The sequence below is a fragment of the Cephus cinctus genome, unplaced genomic scaffold, assembly GCF_000341935.2.
Source record: "Cephus cinctus unplaced genomic scaffold, Ccin1 Ccin1_scaffold0189, whole genome shotgun sequence".
Classification (NCBI taxonomy): Eukaryota; Metazoa; Arthropoda; class Insecta; order Hymenoptera; family Cephidae; genus Cephus; species Cephus cinctus.
In genome coordinates, this window is record NW_014332911.1 from 326,575 (window position 1) to 343,966 (window position 17,392).

The following is a 17,392-nucleotide window of genomic DNA, read 5'->3' on the forward strand; positions in this document are numbered from 1 at the left end:
TCGTATCCCCCCCCCCCACACACATATTCGAGACACATATTACACACAGAACACGTAATTTATACGACTCTTTGTAAAGTAAGCGAGAGATAGAGAGAGCGCGTATGAGAATGGGGCGAAGAAGAGAAAATGAAAAACGTTGAAAAAAAATCAAAGGAATAAAAAGGAGATGCGAGTAAGAGGAGAGAAACGTCTGCCACAGACAGGTGCGTGACAATGATTCGGGGCTAATTTTTACAGCGTTCGATTTTTTCGGTAACATAAACGAGCAATTTTAAATAATATAGTAATGATATTGAGTTAAATATTGAGAATGAAGAAAATGTAAATTCAGAGTTTCGTATACCAGATGGATTTTGAGACTATGAGGGAGGGTATACACACTAAGATGCTGAGGTTTGGCCGGATTATCTATGATTATTGAATTTATATAGTATCCTTTCTATGGTTACCAAAGGTATTACGTGCTCGTTCCCAACCAGTGATCCTTCTCATTTCTCTTTGTTCCATTGATCTTTGATAGATCCTACTACATTGATGGATCCTCTTATGTTTGTCTAGTACTAATAACTGGCCATAATTCAGCTTTCTTAGAAAATGAGATTACTTGCGCATTTAGTCAAGAGAAAAATATTGCATAGTTCATCCGCAGGAGTTAATCGATCTCTAATTGTATGCATTGTTCAGAATGTAGGGTATGATTGATAGGTTTTCTGTAGTAAACGGATTTGTGATGTTCTGTAATGTCTGAGCTATATTTTTTTAACGGATATGTTTTTTATTACACAATATATCACATCAGGCAAGGAACATGTGGCAGAGGTTGTTCTCCTGTGGCGTATTGTTACATAACGCACTTGACGTCCGGTGGCTTGTACACGAGCAGTTATTTTCATCCAGTGAATTTGGTATTCGAAATCACGATTAAACAATTTCCCTGTTTTTCTTTGGAAAAGTCCTGCGTCGATGTGGAAGCTGGAATCTTATGTATCAACGTTCTCCACGTTTCGTGATGTCGGAGAATACCTGATGATTTTTTTTGCATTTTCTGTTTACACGTTGCATAGATAATTTTGGCGTGTTAAAAAAATCGATAAATAAAATGTGTTTTAGATTTTATTTTATAGAAAAAGAATATCGGCTATTATTTGAAAATGGGGATGATTTTGATGACCCTGTTAGGATTATTCGCAAGCATTGTATGTTGCTTTTTTTACTTAGATTGTTGCATTTTCTCTAGAAGTTACTGAATTATCTTTTTATCTCGCGAATAAAATCTTACGTCAAGCCCTGGACGCGATAATGCTCGGCATATGTGGAAATGGCAGGGTGATGCTGCATGGAAATAATGAGGGCCGTGAAATGAAGAGAGGAGGAATGGATTTATTTAATGCGTAATAATGCCTTTTATATTATAATACAAGGAAGTACGCGAGGCAAATTTCCAGAGCCTCTAATGATATATACGAAATATCCCAAGCTGCCAGTGCGCGAGGATGAACCGAGGAGATTGTCAATGGATTTATTAATACCATTTTGTTATAATATATATATTTCGTTGCCAACAACTTCATTAAGCGATGCTGATGGTGAAAAAAGAAAACGATGATTACGATGAGATGTCGATGATAAAATATAATGATTATTAATATTACAAAACGAAGCTGAATACGTTTCCTTTCTTTCATTCTGTTTTTGCAGAAAATTGCATAAATTTAATCAGAAAAAAGATTGTTTAAATTATTGTATGATATTAACAATAAAATAAAGCGATCGCGCCTCGTGCGGTCTCGTCCAACTAGATAACGTTTAGCGATCATTGTAACAAAATTAAAGAAGAAAAAAGAATTAACAATCCTGAGCGTTCTATGTAATATTATTATAACGAATTTTTGTATTACTCTGAGCTATGTGACGCAGCAGACGGTTTACTGCTTTTGACTGTAAATTCGAAATTTGCAGATCATAAATTCTTGAGCTTTGGCCGAATCGCATGCACACATACTCATGCGAGAGGGACAAACGAATACGGTATACTCATACATGTGCGCGTGCGCGCTATGCAATATAAAAATGCATAAAAGAAAAGAGAGAAGAGATGATGTTATAATAAAAGAAAAACTTAAGCGATACCAAGTAAATTGCTATAATGATTTTAAACTTGTAAAATTATCGCTGGCCATGGGTGTACAAAATTATAAGTTTCACGGCGATTTTAAGAATGAAAAATTCGCTAATAAAACCAAATGCTCAACTGGAAAAAAAAGGAGAAAAAAACGCATAAACTAATATAAATGCTATTCAAACATTCTTTCTAACTGGTCTTGATCTTGAAGATGATATTTCTACAAAGAATTCGTCATTGCGTTGGATGATAAAAAAAGTTCGATGCTACAATCTGTTTATCCTTTTAGAGTATATTTTGCATTGTGCATTTTTTCTTTTTACGTTTAAAATATTTTTTCTTGTATACTCTCGATCAGTATCGGCCGGATGAGCAAATCTCAGCCACTGTAATGTGGCTTGTGCAAGAGAAACAATAAATTACAAAGTATACTGGACATTACGAATTTTTGAATAATTGACTGAGTTCATTCGGCTTTTACGCGTACCTAGGGATGATTACGATTATGCTGTTCGTGGTATGATAAATAAGAATGGATGAAAATTGTATAAATTATTAACTCCTAGGTCGCAGTGCTTATTCTAGTGAACAAAGATCCAACAATAAAGTTCTGTCCTAAGCTCCGTCCAAGCTCAATTTGTGTGTCACCAGCCGAAACAAAACTGTTATTTTTGTTTGCTTTAAATTTATACATTCTATTTCTGCTTAATAATCAGTTGCCTATATATATACTTATTACATAAATATATCACGTGTCAAAATTATATGTGAGCAAATTTTGACATTGTTTTTTTTTTCATATATATGCTGAATCACGTGTGTACGATAGACACATGTGGTTACGTGGTAAAGAATACAGATAACAGCTATTGCAGTAAATTGCGCTTTGTTTCAAACCTAAACAATGAGATTTTATTTAAAATTCTTAAGGATCTTTCGTTCGTAAAAGTGGTAAACGTCTTTGATTTCTATGCAGTTACTATATTGCATGCGAATCCATTAGGGAATAGAGAACAATTTTATTTGCTGCGTCTTATGATACAATAAATTTCGAAATAAAGATTTATTTTGATCATTTTTCAAAATATTCGAACGAAACTGACTGTAAAAAATAATTTTGTTTGCTTAGCGATTATCTGGATCTTTGTAAATTGTTTGTCGTCTATTACTGGCGAAGTCTGTGGAATCAACAGTTTCGTAAACAAAATGTCAACACGAGATAAACTTCCAAGCCACTATTACGAGAGAGTTACTTGCTGCCCTGGCAATATATTTTTATTAAAAGTAGATTTATGTCTTACAAATTGCAAGATATTGATTAAGATTAAATTAGATGTTTTGAATGATTTATAAATATTCCTTTTAACTAAACATTCAAATGAGGTAGGTATGATACAATTCCACTATATGTTATAATCTGTAGGGATGTAGCAGATCTCGTGCAACTGCTACGAGGTCGCACGTGATAAGAGGATATTGGTTAGACCTTTTGATAAAAATGAAGTTAATTCGAATGGTCGTCGTTCAACAAGTACTCGACATGGCGATTCGTGTAACGTGTAACGCGAGAAAGTTTATCGATCGGTTCTAGTTTACTAGCCACTGCTAACACACGTTCTCTTTCATTTTATTTTATTGTAGAATCAACACCAGATTTCTTTCGTGTATAAACGCCGGATTAGCTGTTGGAACAGCAAGTTTTCCTAGTGGTCCAATAAAAGTTGAGGTCCAGTATCATATGTTTTTTTTTGTGAGTTTGAAGATTCCGGACATTCTCGTTGGAAAATAATTCTTCAAAATAAGGAATCTTAGGCGGTAAGTCATTCTGCACATGCGCTTGTCTGATTTTAACGTTCCACATGTACGGTACGTACTGGATTGACAAGAAACTACGAATTATGCAAGAGGAAGCTGTGCAGCTTGTTTATTTGTTCGTGAAACTCTCACGTTAGGAGAAAGGCCATTTTCTTGGCAGATTTGTCAAGAAGAATCACAACTAAGTAGACAGAGTGAACAGAGTTTATCAATTGTATAGTGAAGGAATTATAGGAATTTATATTCATACGGCTCCTGTAGAGGTCTCAATACTATTTCTACAATATTATTAATGTTTTAACGATGCACGACAAGTATAATGATAATATTTGACTGATTTATTAAAAATTTTCAAGGGATTGCTCAAGAATATAGGTTATCGTATGACTTTCGCAATTTGTATATCGATTTTAGCGAGTAGCCCAGATAAATTTTATATAATTATTTGAAACGGTGCACTTGCAGAGTCTTACTTTGTGTCTCTTTGAAAGATAATTAAACATGGTTGGAAATTGGTCGAATTTGAATCGACGCGGCTTTCGAATGGTCGGTAACCTGTTAAGCAGACAGGCCCAGAGTATAAAAGGCATGGAAGCCCAAGGCCAAGCAACAGACCGATTGATTGTACACGGAGAAGTTCATCTCTCGCTCAACTGTTTGCATACAAAGAACGTGAGTAAATAATTTATTTTCAACAAACTAATTATTGTTTCATTATTCGTGAGCAATTGAAATTCTGCAAAAATGAATTCCGTGCAAAGTGTTAAAAAAAAAAATAATCTACTGATATTTTTGTGTATGGAAACTTGTTGATTCCTCGTATACCATGTCCACTTAATGTTACTCCAATTGTTGAATAATTAATACATTTATTTTTGACACGTGAAAGCAGTACTCTCTTATTAAGAACTAATGGAAGTATTCTAAGACTTGACTTCATAAGTCATGGAAAATAATAGAAGTGGCTAGTACCAATAGCGTAGATATGTCATTGCACCACGCGGTGGGTTATCAGCCGCGTGACATTTTAACTCGATGATTGCAATCATTTGGGTTCACTAATGTCAGAAACCTGATAAATAGGCCTGCAAAGTTGAAATGAGTGTTACTCGCGAACGAACATTCCATTCTGAATGTCTATAAAGTCTCGTCCTTTGTTAAATCTTTTATAACACTTTCTGAAAAACAGAAGATGGCGTCAATCATTCATCAAAATATTTGGGATACGGATCCTGAACTTTTTGAGCTGATGAAGAAGGAGAAGCACAGACAGGAATCTGGATTGGAAATGATAGCCAGTGAAAATTTCACATCTCTCAGTGTACTTCAGTGTCTGAGCTCTTGTCTTCATAACAAGTACAGTGAAGGACTGCCTGGTCAGAGGTATTATAATTTATAATTTTTATGTTCATAATGTTTTTCATTTTAATAGGGCATAATTATCTAATTTTGATTAACCATCGCAGATATTATGGTGGTAATGAGTATATCGATGAGATCGAAATACTTGCACAAAAACGTGCCCTGGAGGCATTTCGTCTAAGTCCCGAAGAATGGGGATGTAACGTGCAACCGTATTCAGGAAGTCCTGCAAATTTTGCCGTTTATACTGGACTTTTGGAACCTCATGGACGTATTATGGGATTAGATTTACCTGACGGAGGCCATCTTACTCATGGTACATTTCACGTTTTGATACCAAAATCGGAAGTGGTGTCTTGAAACTACAATTTTCTTCGGTTTTCTAGGTTTTTTCACTGCGAACAAAAAAATATCGGCAACCTCAATCTTTTTTGAATCAATGCCATACAAAGTTAATCCCATTACCGGGCTTATTGATTATGATAAGCTAGCCGAGGAAGCCAGATTATTCAAGCCTAAAGTAATTATAGCAGGAATCTCCTGTTACAGTAGATGTTTGGATTATAAACGCTTTAGAGAAATTGCCGATGAGAATAATGCGTATCTCTTTAGCGACATGGCTCACGTTTCCGGTTTAGTTTCTGCTGGAATTATTCCAAGTCCCTTTGAGTACAGCGATGTCGTTTCTACCACGACGCATAAAACTTTAAGGTTTGAGCCAAGTAATATTTGTATTTCTTATTATTTCTTATGGGATTTTATATAAGGAGAATGTGTCATTCAGAGGCCCACGTGCTGGCGTCATCTTCTTCCGCAAGGGAGTCCGCAGTATTGGAAAAAATGGAGAGAAGATACTTTATGATATCGAAAGTAAAATCAATCAGGCTGTCTTCCCAGGACTACAGGGTGGTCCACATAATCATGCAATTGCTGGAATTGCCACGACAATGAAGCAAGCAATGTTGCCTGAATTTATTGCCTACCAAAAACAAATTGTTGCCAATGCAAAAAGACTCTGCGCCGGACTCCAAAAATATGGCTATAAGATCAGTACCGATGGCACCGACGTCCACATGCTTCTGGTGGATTTGAGACCGAACGGTATAACCGGATCCAAGGCTGAGAAAATTTTGGAGGATATTTCTATTGCCTGTAACAAAAACACTGTGCCTGGTGATAAGAGTGCGTTTAATCCCAGTGGAATCAGATTGGGAACACCGGCCCTGACTACCCGGGGACTTAAAGAAGAGGATATCGACAAGGTGGTCGATTTTATCCATAAAGGTAAATTTTCTTAGCTCTATAATATTTAAAGACCTTATCATACAAAACATATTTCTGTTTAGGCTTGTTACTTTCCAAGGAAGTATCTGCTATTTCTGGACCAAAACTCATTGACTACAAAAAGGTTTTGGATACGGATGCTGGAATTAAGAAGAAAGTCGCAGAACTTAGACAGCAAGTCCAGGAATTTTCTGTAAAATTCTCGATCCCTGGTCTTGAAAAGTATTAAAACTGCATTTTTCTATCTATCAATCTATTGATCTATTGTTCCATAATATTTGTAATATTCACCTATCATGGATCATACAAAACAATTTCTTATTTTTCGATTTTTTATATCTTGCTCATTCTATTTTTCATAAGTATGTACCCTAAAAAGAATTGGGATACCTTATTACTCTAGCATAAGGTGCATAAGATTAAAAATCTAGTAGAAGACTTTTGTTTTCGAATATACAGATTTTGAATGTTTTTAAAAAACAAAAAATAGATGCTATATGTTTCGTATTGTTGTATATTGGGCTGAGTGAATAAACAAAGAAGAATATACAGAATATACAGATTTTGAATGTTTTTAAAAAACAAAAAATAGATGCTATATGTTTCGTATTGTTGTATATTGGGCTGAGTGAATAAACAAAGAAGAATATACAGAATATACAGATTTTGAATGTTTTTAAAAAACAAAAAATAGATGCTATATGTTTCGTATTGTTGTATATTGGGCTGAGTGAATAAACAAAGAAGAATATACAGAATATACAGATTTTGAATGTTTTTAAAAAACAAAAAATAGATGCTATATGTTTCGTATTGTTGTATATTGGGCTGAGTGAATAAACAAAGAAGAGGTGTATGTTTTTCAAATACCATTTTAATTGATTAGTATATCGCGTATTGTTACATGCGGCGATAAAATTTTTCATATTTCATCAAACTTTCATCCCCTTTTTGTAAAACAGATATTTCGACTAACTTTTATTATTCGTAGAAACTCGCGTTCACGTTATAAAGGCAAAATAATCGATATTTTGGGATTTTTTATTCCTTTTAAAGATAACTTTGAAATTAATATTTTCTTGTACATAAATATATTGTGGTTAGTGCAGCGTGAAAAAATTTATTCGTGTGGTACCGTGCGCACAAATACTAACCCGCCGATGAATATTCGAAGACGATTTATCGATCGGTACTAAATGAGTCTTCGTGAATTTAAAATCAATTGTATTTGTACATTTTTTTCACTGTTGAGTCATCCATAAATCTCAACGCTTTAATTACAAAATTCGGGATACCAATTAAATATTATCCATTTCTGCTATTCTTACCACTTTGTTATAATATTATTTACCGTCTGTTATAATAACGACTGCAAACTATTTCATTACATGATTCTGATGACCTTATTCTGATAAATTGTCAGATACTTCAATTATTTTCATATACGGAGCTTATTTTTACACGCGTCTCAGTATCGATCACCCTGGCCCGGCTCAATTTTATCTAAACAAATATATATATTTATATATTTTTGATCGCTCATTGCTCAGAAACATGATTTTATTGCACAAGTTATTTTTTAGCAATAAGCGATTTCAATGAAGCACGCGCCATCGGCAGCTTGAAATATACGTTGTTCATTTTATTTGTCACACGATTCAGCATATATAAAATATCGATCCAGTTGTTACACACGAATATACAATTTTTAAATTGTTCAAATGTACCATACAGAGAAGAATGGCTTGCCAGTAAAATACCAGTATTGTGTCACAGTCGATTTGTTGAATTTAATGCAGTATCTTAACCTCAGTGTGACTCGACTAAAATTTTTTTTACAGAACGCATCATATCATCCACATATAAGTTAATGCTTTAAATTCGATTGTTATGTTATGTTATGTTATATATTATGTCCTGTGTCATCTAGGATGGTTTTAATAAAATTTCTGCAAGTTTATTCGGTTGCCACGAAACTCCACCGTTGTTGTTAGACTGGAAACTAGAGCAGTTACCTTAACCGTGGAGTTAGGTGTATCTGATAATCATCAATCAATACGTTATTGAAGAACATGAATATCAGTATGAAAATCCGTTAGCCATGTTGAATTTAGCATATATGTATATTCAGAATAAGGTTAAAGTTCTTTTTTCTAATATTCACGCCCACAGACACTCCGGACTTTGGTAACCGTGCTCGTATTTTACTACCCGATGAATTCAATGCAACATTCTTTCAACACAACCTATTACGAACAGTGTGTGTTGAAAGTATTAAGGACTATTATACATATGTTGATGTTCTCTTTCAGTCGTTCACATCACACCCACGATATAATAGTGACTAACCGTCAATCAATCGAGCTCCTGAGCTGCATGGGATGTTGAGGCTGTGTTTCGCTGTTCTTCGTCTGAATCTTCATCCTCTAAGCCATTGAAGAAGGACTGAAGGAGGGAACCAAAGAGACCCTGGCTACGTGGACGAGGTGGTGGAACATTGAAGAACAGTTGACCTATCTTGTCCAAGTATTGTCTGTAGCATGGATCACGATTAAGGCTCAATTTATACTGCTCACAAAGCACTGTAAAAATGGCTAGCTTGCCACTGCAACAATAACAAAATATGAAGATTCTTTTGGTAGAGGAAAATGGGGAACTGTAAGAATATAGTGATTGCCGTACAATGTATTTTACTCACGTTTCAATAGTCTTCAGCAAAAAGAATAAGAAATTTAATAAGGGAAAAAAGTATGGAGGTCCCTTAGTTATTTTGGGATGTTGCGAGGTGTACGAGTTGAATGCCTCTTCTGCTGTTGCTTTATTTTGTAAGCACAAGTATCTGAAATAAATGTATTGGTAAGTCATTGAAACATATATATATATATATAATTTTATATAGTTTTTATGATCAAGACTAACTGTAAAACTGCTTGGGCAATGAAAAGGTCTATTTCACTCGAATAGCCACGTTGCTCATGAAGTTCAACCAACATAGCTGCGCAACCAGAGCCATCCTTACTATGCAGGAAATGTTGCCTAGCCATAATGTAATTTTTTTCTATTAAAAAAGAAAGAGAAAATTAAATCTAAGTAATTCAATAATGTTCGGGATAATAATGTGCTCATTATTTATTACCTTTCCAGAATACTTGTGCTATTCTTTGATGTAAATCAGGATGACCAGTTTTGTAGTCTGTGTCCTTTAAACTCCATCTTAGCACATTTTGCAAAAAGGTTTCCCTCTCTGGAGACGTTGGACTCATTAAACTAAATAAACCCGTAATTTTTTCAAAATAACTTGATGATGGCTTGGTCTCAGATTGTGATAACACATCCACAAACAATATTCCTAGGTCAGCTCCACTAGCATACTGTAATCCATATTGACATTTAAAATACAAAAATCAGTAATATATAAGATATGTGTACCTGATCATGTTGTAAAAGAAGTACTGATCCATTATAAAGTAATTCCAATAAATCAGAATATTTCTTCTGGGTGAGGTATCTAAGAGGCAGAGGTTAAGTGAGTACGACGATGATTATAAAAAAAATTGGTACAAGCTTACACAACGATAATGTTAAGTCCTCTGACCTGAAATATAAAGTTCTGTACATTTGATGGGCTTCATAATAATTTCCCGAATTTACTGACGCTTCTAATTTAGCTAAAACTCTTTGTACGCCGTGATTATGTCGTGAGGCCATGTTTATCCTTCTAGAGACTTTTCATACTCCATAGTGTTTCATTCTTTAACATCTGTTTTGGCATCACTGATCATCATTGAATCAAGATTGCCATTTAAAAATTAAATAGTTAGTACGCCTTACCATAAGAATTAGATCTCAAATTTATAAACTCATAATGATGAAGAAGGATATATCACATATGAAAATTATTAACAATCCAAAATATCTGTGAAATCTAACAAAGCGAGCACACAATATTTTCTTCCAACTGCAAAAGAAATAAAATAATGTTACAGGAAACAATAACAAAATACATCTAAAATGTAAACAATTCATTAATTAAAGCAGATTCAATTAATGGCTGTTTGTTTTTTAAGACAGATATTATCTACAAACTCATAGAAGCTGTGATTTCTGTACCTGTCTACTAAGCACAAGCTGCAAACAGAAATGAGTAGGGTGATGCACAAGAGATATGAGTAGGGAGATGCACATCGCTACGGTTTTAGGCGATACCAAAGTCATGACGCTAAATCGTAGCGGCGAGTCTGAAAGTAGGATTCCGCTATCATCGCCTCCGTCGACAATGCGAATCCCGTCGTAGACGAGCTAAACGTGAACACGAACGTGTAGCTCGACGAGCAGAGGTTCTGCGCTACTCAACACTGGTTTCAAAAGCAATCCTTCAACCCTTAGAACGAGACCGGGAACTACAGAACTTCTCAAGAACTATTGAAAAAGCCTATTGTTGAAACAATTTTAACACATTTTTAAGAAAGTGCAGTGCCAATTTGACACGCGTGTAGCATCTCAATTTTTATTGAATATTATTGGATCTTGATTTACTTTGAGAATTTATTCAAAATATAAAATTGAGGCTAAATGAAGATTTCGCAGAATATATGGAGTACATAAAAATTGAATTGAAATTGTAGATTATCGAAAATAAATAACGTTCAAATTGAAATATTAATAAATTAGGTGTTTGGAATATTAAAGTAATTATTTAAATTAATAAAGTAAAATAATAACACAGAAATCGGAAATTCTGGCCAAGCATATTTAGAAGTACTGAAAGTTGCCCAAAATTGTGTGCGCGCAAATTCGTCGCGCAGAACTCGTTGAGCCGGAGCAGGCTGAGAGTGGGAGCAGGCGGATAGTGGGTGGCGCTCGAGGCAGGGCCCGGACTCGGAGCGCTCATTCTTCCTCGAGCCGGTCTCCTATACTGGTCACTTGGAAATACACCTCATATTCATTTCCAACCTTCTTCTTTTTCTATATTTATTTCTTTATCCTTCATTCTTTACTTTCTCACTTATCTCTTTCCTCGTTTCTTATCTACTTTTATAACTCTATTCGTTATTTTTCTACATTTGACTTCTTCACATCTATTTTCCCTTCTGTCTTCTCGTTCGCTCATTCTTTCTCGAGCCAGTCTCCTATACTGGTACTTTGGAAACACCCCTCATATACATTTTCAACCTTTATCTTTTTCTATATTTATTTCTTTATCCTTCATTCCTCATTGTTATTACTTATCTCTTTCCTTATTTCTTCTCTATTTTTATAACTCTATTCGTTATTTTTCTACATTTGACTTCTTCACATCTATTTTCCCTTCTGTCTTCTCGTTCGCTCATTCTTTCTCGAGCCAGTCTCCTATACTGGTACTTTGGAAACACCCCTCATATACATTTTCAACCTTTATCTTTTTCTATATTTATTTCTTTATCCTTCATTCCTCATTGTTATTACTTATCTCTTTCCTTATTTCTTCTCTATTTTTATAACTCTATTCCTTACATTTCTATTTCTTGACTTCTTAAATTCTATCTTCCTTTCTAATTTCTCATTTCACTCTGTTCCCTCTCACTTTCCATTGTGCTTGTCTTACTTTTCCTATTCCTTTCGTCGGGTCGAGCATATTAATTCAAGTAGTCATATAAGAGTTAGTTTTAGGTTAGTGCATCTGGTTAGTGCAGCTGGACTTAAGACCATGGTGTCGGGGGTTGCCCTTCCGCCTCATCCGCTGAGCTTGCTCAGTGGTTGGTGGCCCAAGTTGTGGCCGCAACATTACCTTATGGGTCTCCCGACGGGGGCCTTGAGCCCCCTTAGGGTATCTACGGCCATGGTCTTTCGTATAGTGAATCTAACCAGGTGTCTAGCTCTCGTGTATTTAGTATAATTTGTTCGCTTTGCTAAAAACGGTCCAACATGTCGTTGACCCTTGGGCACTTGTGTGGGTAGAGACGATCCTATGTGTCAGTGGGGAGGTCGGAGGGGCAGTCCGTTGACTCTGGGTAAAGTCCTATTTGTGCTTGTGCTTGGGGGTCTCCTTCACTTGGGGTAGGTGCGGGTGCTATTGAGCACCTGCTAGTATAAAGTCACCCTCTGTCGGAGACATTTTCCGCGGAACTTTTCACTCCCTTATACTTCCTACTTTTCCTACTTTTTCCACTGTTCTCTTCTCTCGTTGCTCCAGAATAATCTGGTCTTCGTGCATACGCTTTACGCGTCTTCTTCTCCCGTTGTTCTCTCAGTCATAAGCATCTCTCTTCTTCACTCTTTCTTTTTAACAATCTTCCTCTTTTCCCCTTCAACAACATCTTCCCTAGCTGCTATCACTAAACGTTTCTACTCAATTTTCGAATCTCCTATTCCTTTCTATATCTCCATGCGTCTCTCCTCCTAATATATCCTTAAAAACTAAGTTTTTAAAATGTCCTTTGGAAAAAGGAAAAATTAACGTCGTAGTGCGTATAACTACGTATATTATATAGCAGTGATATATGTAGTATATCTTTAATTGTACTGTTATTACAAATCTTTCGCGGGCTGTATGTGTATGTCTGTATGTATGTCTGCACTTTGTATACTATGTACTTTGTATAGCTGTATGTATGTCTGTACTTTGTATACTGTATCATTATTGCGTTTTTACAATAAATTATCTTTAAACACATATACACGTTGATATTCTTTTGCCCTATGCGAATATCCCAGAGTAAGAATGAGTTCTGTCACTCTCGTACACTCCTCCGTTCTAACAGCATCCTTCTCCTCCTTTATGCTGCGAAACCCCTTTTTAGCTGTGCCCTAATTTCCGTTCCATCTCTGCCACATTATCCATATCTTGACTTCACTTTTCTTCATCAATACTACCTTCTATGATAAACTGATTTCAAGTGTAATTTGAGAATCGCATCGTCGAAACTTTAGTGGGTCAATTTTTATATAAGAATTCGTATTAGTTCGAATTTTCGCTGATAAGAGGGCAGCACCTCTTGGATGTGGGGGCACAAGCAGTTTCACCACAATATATTTTATTTATGTACACGTCAAAAGGCAAGCGAAATGACACAGGTAATGTTTTAACAAGTAGTTTCTTTATTTTCCAGTATCACGAGGATGAACACAAAACCATGCTGCGAGGTAAGTAGTTAGGAGTACGAAAGTATAACTGTGTATAACTAACGCTACGCCTAGCCGTGGCGCTAGTGTTTCTTGTTGCTGCGCGTTTCTAAAGGCTAGTTTCCAATGTTACATCCTTTTGGGTTGATCTCCACACACAATATGTGGCGCCATCTCTGAGAGAAAAAGTGAACTTTCTCCGATAAAATAATTCCGAAAGTAATTCAAAATTCAGCTGTATCACGCTGGTACAGATAAAACTGCGATATGGCACTTTCAAAAAATCCCTTTACTTTTTGCAACTTGCAGATGAAATGAAAGTAATGACATAGAAAATACAGCATAGCCGAGAAAAGGTGTAGAAGCATAAGGTTGGAGGAGAAGGAGAAGGATGCTGTTAGGACGGAGGAGTATAAGAGAGAGACAGAACTCATTCTTACTCTGGGATATTCGCATAGGGCAAAAGAATATCAACGTATATATGTGTTTAAAGATAATTTATTGGACAAACGCAATAATGATACAGTATACAAAGTACAGACATACATACAGCTATACAAAGTACATAGTATACAAAGTGCAGACATACATACAGACATACACATACAGCCCGCGAAAGATTTGTAATAACAGTACAATTAAAGGTGAGGTCCTGCCTCTCCTGAAGGGAGCTACGACCCCTCCGAGGCCCCATAGGGGACCGTGTTCTTTTTTTGTTTTTTTATTGAGGAAAATCCCCGAGTCCTGCGGCTTTCGCGCACAGGACTAGGGGGGAAAAACCTCAGGAAGGAAAGGAAGTCGGGTCGAGGGACAAGAAAAACGCACAAGAGGGGAAGGTTAAGTTAAACGCGAAAAAGCTAAGATAAGTTAAACGCGAAAGGGACAAGTTAAACGCGAAAGGTCTACCCGTAATCAAGATTCACCGCAACGAAAGACCGCGGGCGTAGCACCCGGCAGTACCCTTGCGGGCACGCTAGGACATCCCGAAGGACGATATTTAACGCTACAACCTCCGTCCCTTCCCACGGGCAAGCCCAGTGGGTTAGACGTAAGGAACCACGCCTGCTCAGCGGATGAGGCGGAAGGGCAACCCCCGACACCATGGTCTTAAGTCTAGCTGCACTAACCGGATGACTACTCTTAAATGACTACTTGAATTAATATGCTCGACCCGACGAAAGGAATAGGAAGTGTAAGATAAGCACAATAGAAAGTGAGAGGGAACAGAGTGAAATGAGAAATTAGAAAGGAAGATAGAATTTAAGAAGTCAAGGAATAGAAATGTAAGGAATAGAGTTATAAAAATAGAGAAGAAATAAGGAAAGGGATAAGTAATAACAACAAGGAATGAAGGATAAAGAAATAAATATAGAAAAGGATAAAGGTTGAAAATGTATATGAGGGGTGTTTCCAAAATACCAGTATAGGAGACTGGCTCGAGGAAGAATGAGCGAACGAGAAGACAGAAGGGAAGATAGAAATAAAGAAGTTAAAAAGTAAGGAATAGAGGTATATAAGTAGAGGAGAAATGAGGAAAGAGATAAATCAGAAAGTAAAGAATGAAATATAAAGAAATAAGAAAGTAAAGAAGAAATAACTATAGAAATAGAAGAAGGTTGGAAATGAATATGAGGTGTATTTCCAAGAGACCGGTATAGGAGACCGGCTCGAGGAAGAATGAGCGCTCCCCCCACCATCCGCCTGCTCCCGCTCGCCGAGTCCTGAGCGAAGAATTTGCGCGCACACAATTTTGGGCAACTTCCAGTACTTCTAAATATGCTTTTCCATAATTTCAGAGTTTTAAGTGTTAATATTTTAATTTATCGATTTAATTAATTATTTTAATGTCTGAAATAACATCTACTGAACAATTAATTAAAAATACTGAAAGATACGTCGATCTAGAATTAAAACGCGATCATCAACTCGATCCAGAATCCTTTTTAATGTACACCTAAGTCGACTTTATGTCCTAGGAGTCCCGGGTAGTTACGTTTGTACAATACAGAAGAATCTACCAGTTATTAATTACTTACGAAACTGATTGTCAATAAGACAAAACTGCTTCCGTCTTCCTAGCCTCGCTATACTTATAACTAATACCTATTCTTAAACGACTATAAGTAAAGTTCAATTAATTCATATACTTATCTATTTACAACCTACGTACAAACAATCTAATTTTTTAATTTTACTCAAAGAGACATTTCATTAGTATTAAAAGTTTTCAAATATATATTTTGCACATAAACTCTGAGCAGCCGGAATCTTAAGGTAGATACACTTACTGATGTGTCTGATTGCAAATTATGTCTCAAGCGGCACCTCGAAGCTGAATTATCATTTGTGTATGTACAGATATTTTCATTTATTTGAACGTTAGTTCAAAAATAAAAATACAGTGATTATTCTTAATACCGTCACATGAATCCTCTGTGTATAAGAGAAATTGATCAAGCGTCTGAATATATGGAATATTTTAGAATAGAATTTGGCTGTTCAACTAGAATCCGAATGATTAAGCTTTAAAAGTAGATAGAGTCATAAGTCATAATGATATGAGCTAATGCTATGTTTACCGAAGGAATCATCCTCCATGGATATAAGTATAATGACAATTTATCATAAGAATTTTATTTTGATAGTAGGCAGTACTCCAAGTGCCGTTCCTCATTGGTCAAACATTATGATTGATGTGTAAATATTGTAATTTTAAACTGGTAAAACCGAAAAACTATACAATTTTCACCCTAATACGTTATTATGAATTCTATAATGATTACCAATTCTAAGGACCTGTTTACTGTGCTTTTTAAATAAAATATTCTTTACTTTAATTGCTCAGCACCTCTGTTACATAATATTGTAAATTATAGTTCAATTAGACCAACACACGACTTTTCACAAGCGACACTTATCCTGAATCCTATTGATTGTCAAGTTATGATCAAAAAATGAACTTTCGAATGCTGCTAGTATAATTTATAACTATTGAAATTTCACTTTTATAATTTTATCGTTGACTGTTACTACATTGTCCATACCAGATGGGTATTATGCACCGAGTGATTTCAGGTCGATTGACGAGCGAAAAATAAACGAATCTGCATGCTGAATATATTGAGATTAAATCAACGAATTTACAAAGAGTTGGAGACTAACAGGGACTGCAATCGATAATTCCATTCATCTTGAAAACTCCTTATTGTTAATTAGAGATTGCTGTTTATAGTAACCTATTCATCAAATCTACCGCTACTTATTTCTATTTACCTTCTATTTTATTTATTTGCAGCACCTTTGATAGAGGATTCCGCTTGTCTCTACCTGAAATTCATAGTTATTGAAACATGTATTTTTCTCTATTTTAATAAACTGTGCCAGCACAAATATTCTTCGTGTGATAGAATACAATTATTGTAATGTCCTTTACGTTGAAAATGTTCGATAAAATTTTATAAAAGGAAAAAGGATGTGGAAAAATGGGTACGTTATTATGAATTCTATTATGATTAGCAATTCTAAGACCCTGTTTACTGTGCTTTTTAAATAAAATATTCTTTACTTTAACTGCTCAGCACCTCTGTTACATAATATTGTAAATTATAGTTTAATTAGACCAACACACGACTTTTCACAAGCGACACTTATCCTGAATCCTATTGATTGTCAAGTTATGATCAAAAAATGAACTTTCGAATGCTG

At 35.4% G+C, this 17,392-nt stretch overlaps 3 protein-coding genes across 7 annotated transcripts in view; 2 read left to right on the top strand and 1 right to left on the bottom strand.

Annotated features, from left to right (window-relative positions):
- Positions 1-2,889, top strand: part of LOC107264686 (ubiquitin carboxyl-terminal hydrolase 7) — a 12,583-nt gene extending 9,694 nt beyond the window's left edge. For 3 of the 4 annotated variants that reach the window (XM_025081931.1, XM_015733212.2, XM_015733214.2), the window contains exon 19: positions 7-2,889. The gene's annotated coding sequence lies outside the window, so the exon portion shown is untranslated. Of the gene's footprint in view, position 1 lies in introns of all 4 variants that reach the window. The other variant, XM_015733213.2, reaches the window with a different exon arrangement.
- A 747-nt stretch (positions 2,890-3,636) lies between these two features.
- On the top strand, positions 3,637-9,035 carry LOC107264687 (serine hydroxymethyltransferase, cytosolic). 2 transcript variants are annotated; one of them, XM_025081932.1, is made up of 8 exons: positions 3,637-3,940; positions 4,432-4,612; positions 5,130-5,323; positions 5,407-5,618; positions 5,689-6,013; positions 6,087-6,586; positions 6,649-6,808; positions 8,899-9,035. In XM_025081932.1, exons 2-8 carry the CDS (start codon positions 4,442-4,444, stop codon positions 8,972-8,974), a joined length of 1,638 nt encoding a protein of 545 aa, XP_024937700.1. In that variant the 5' UTR covers positions 3,637-3,940; positions 4,432-4,441; the 3' UTR covers positions 8,975-9,035. The 2 variants fall into 2 exon arrangements, with proteins under 2 accessions (XP_024937700.1, XP_015588702.1); XM_015733216.2 differs by lacking the exon at positions 3,637-3,940 and having other exon boundaries at positions 4,031-4,612.
- LOC107264688 (Golgi to ER traffic protein 4 homolog) lies at positions 7,342-10,525 on the bottom strand. Its single transcript, XM_025081933.1, has 6 exons — positions 10,182-10,525; positions 10,016-10,094; positions 9,723-9,957; positions 9,506-9,644; positions 9,285-9,425; positions 7,342-9,191 (listed from the first exon to the last, which is right to left on the bottom strand). The coding sequence occupies exons 1-6, from the start codon at positions 10,292-10,294 to the stop codon at positions 8,942-8,944; spliced, it is 957 nt and encodes a 318-aa protein (XP_024937701.1). The 5' UTR covers positions 10,295-10,525; the 3' UTR covers positions 7,342-8,941.
- Between the last annotated feature and the right edge of the window lie 6,867 nt (positions 10,526-17,392).

Coding starts and splice junctions, on each gene's coding strand:
- LOC107264688 (XM_025081933.1), bottom strand. CDS start 10,294: ATGGCCTCACGACATAATCACGGCGTACAAAGAGTTTTAGCTAAATTA. Junction 10,095..10,181: donor TACAGAACTTTATATTTCAG/GTCAGAGGACTT, acceptor TCTGCCTCTTAG/ATACCTCACCCAGAAGAAAT. Junction 9,958..10,015: donor TTCTTTTACAACATGATCAG/GTACACATATCT, acceptor TATGGATTACAG/TATGCTAGTGGAGCTGACCT.
- LOC107264687 (XM_025081932.1), top strand. CDS start 4,442: ATGGTTGGAAATTGGTCGAATTTGAATCGACGCGGCTTTCGAATGGTC. Junction 5,619..5,688: donor CGGAGGCCATCTTACTCATG/GTACATTTCACG, acceptor TCGGTTTTCTAG/GTTTTTTCACTGCGAACAAA. Junction 6,014..6,086: donor ACGACGCATAAAACTTTAAG/GTTTGAGCCAAG, acceptor TGTGTCATTCAG/AGGCCCACGTGCTGGCGTCA.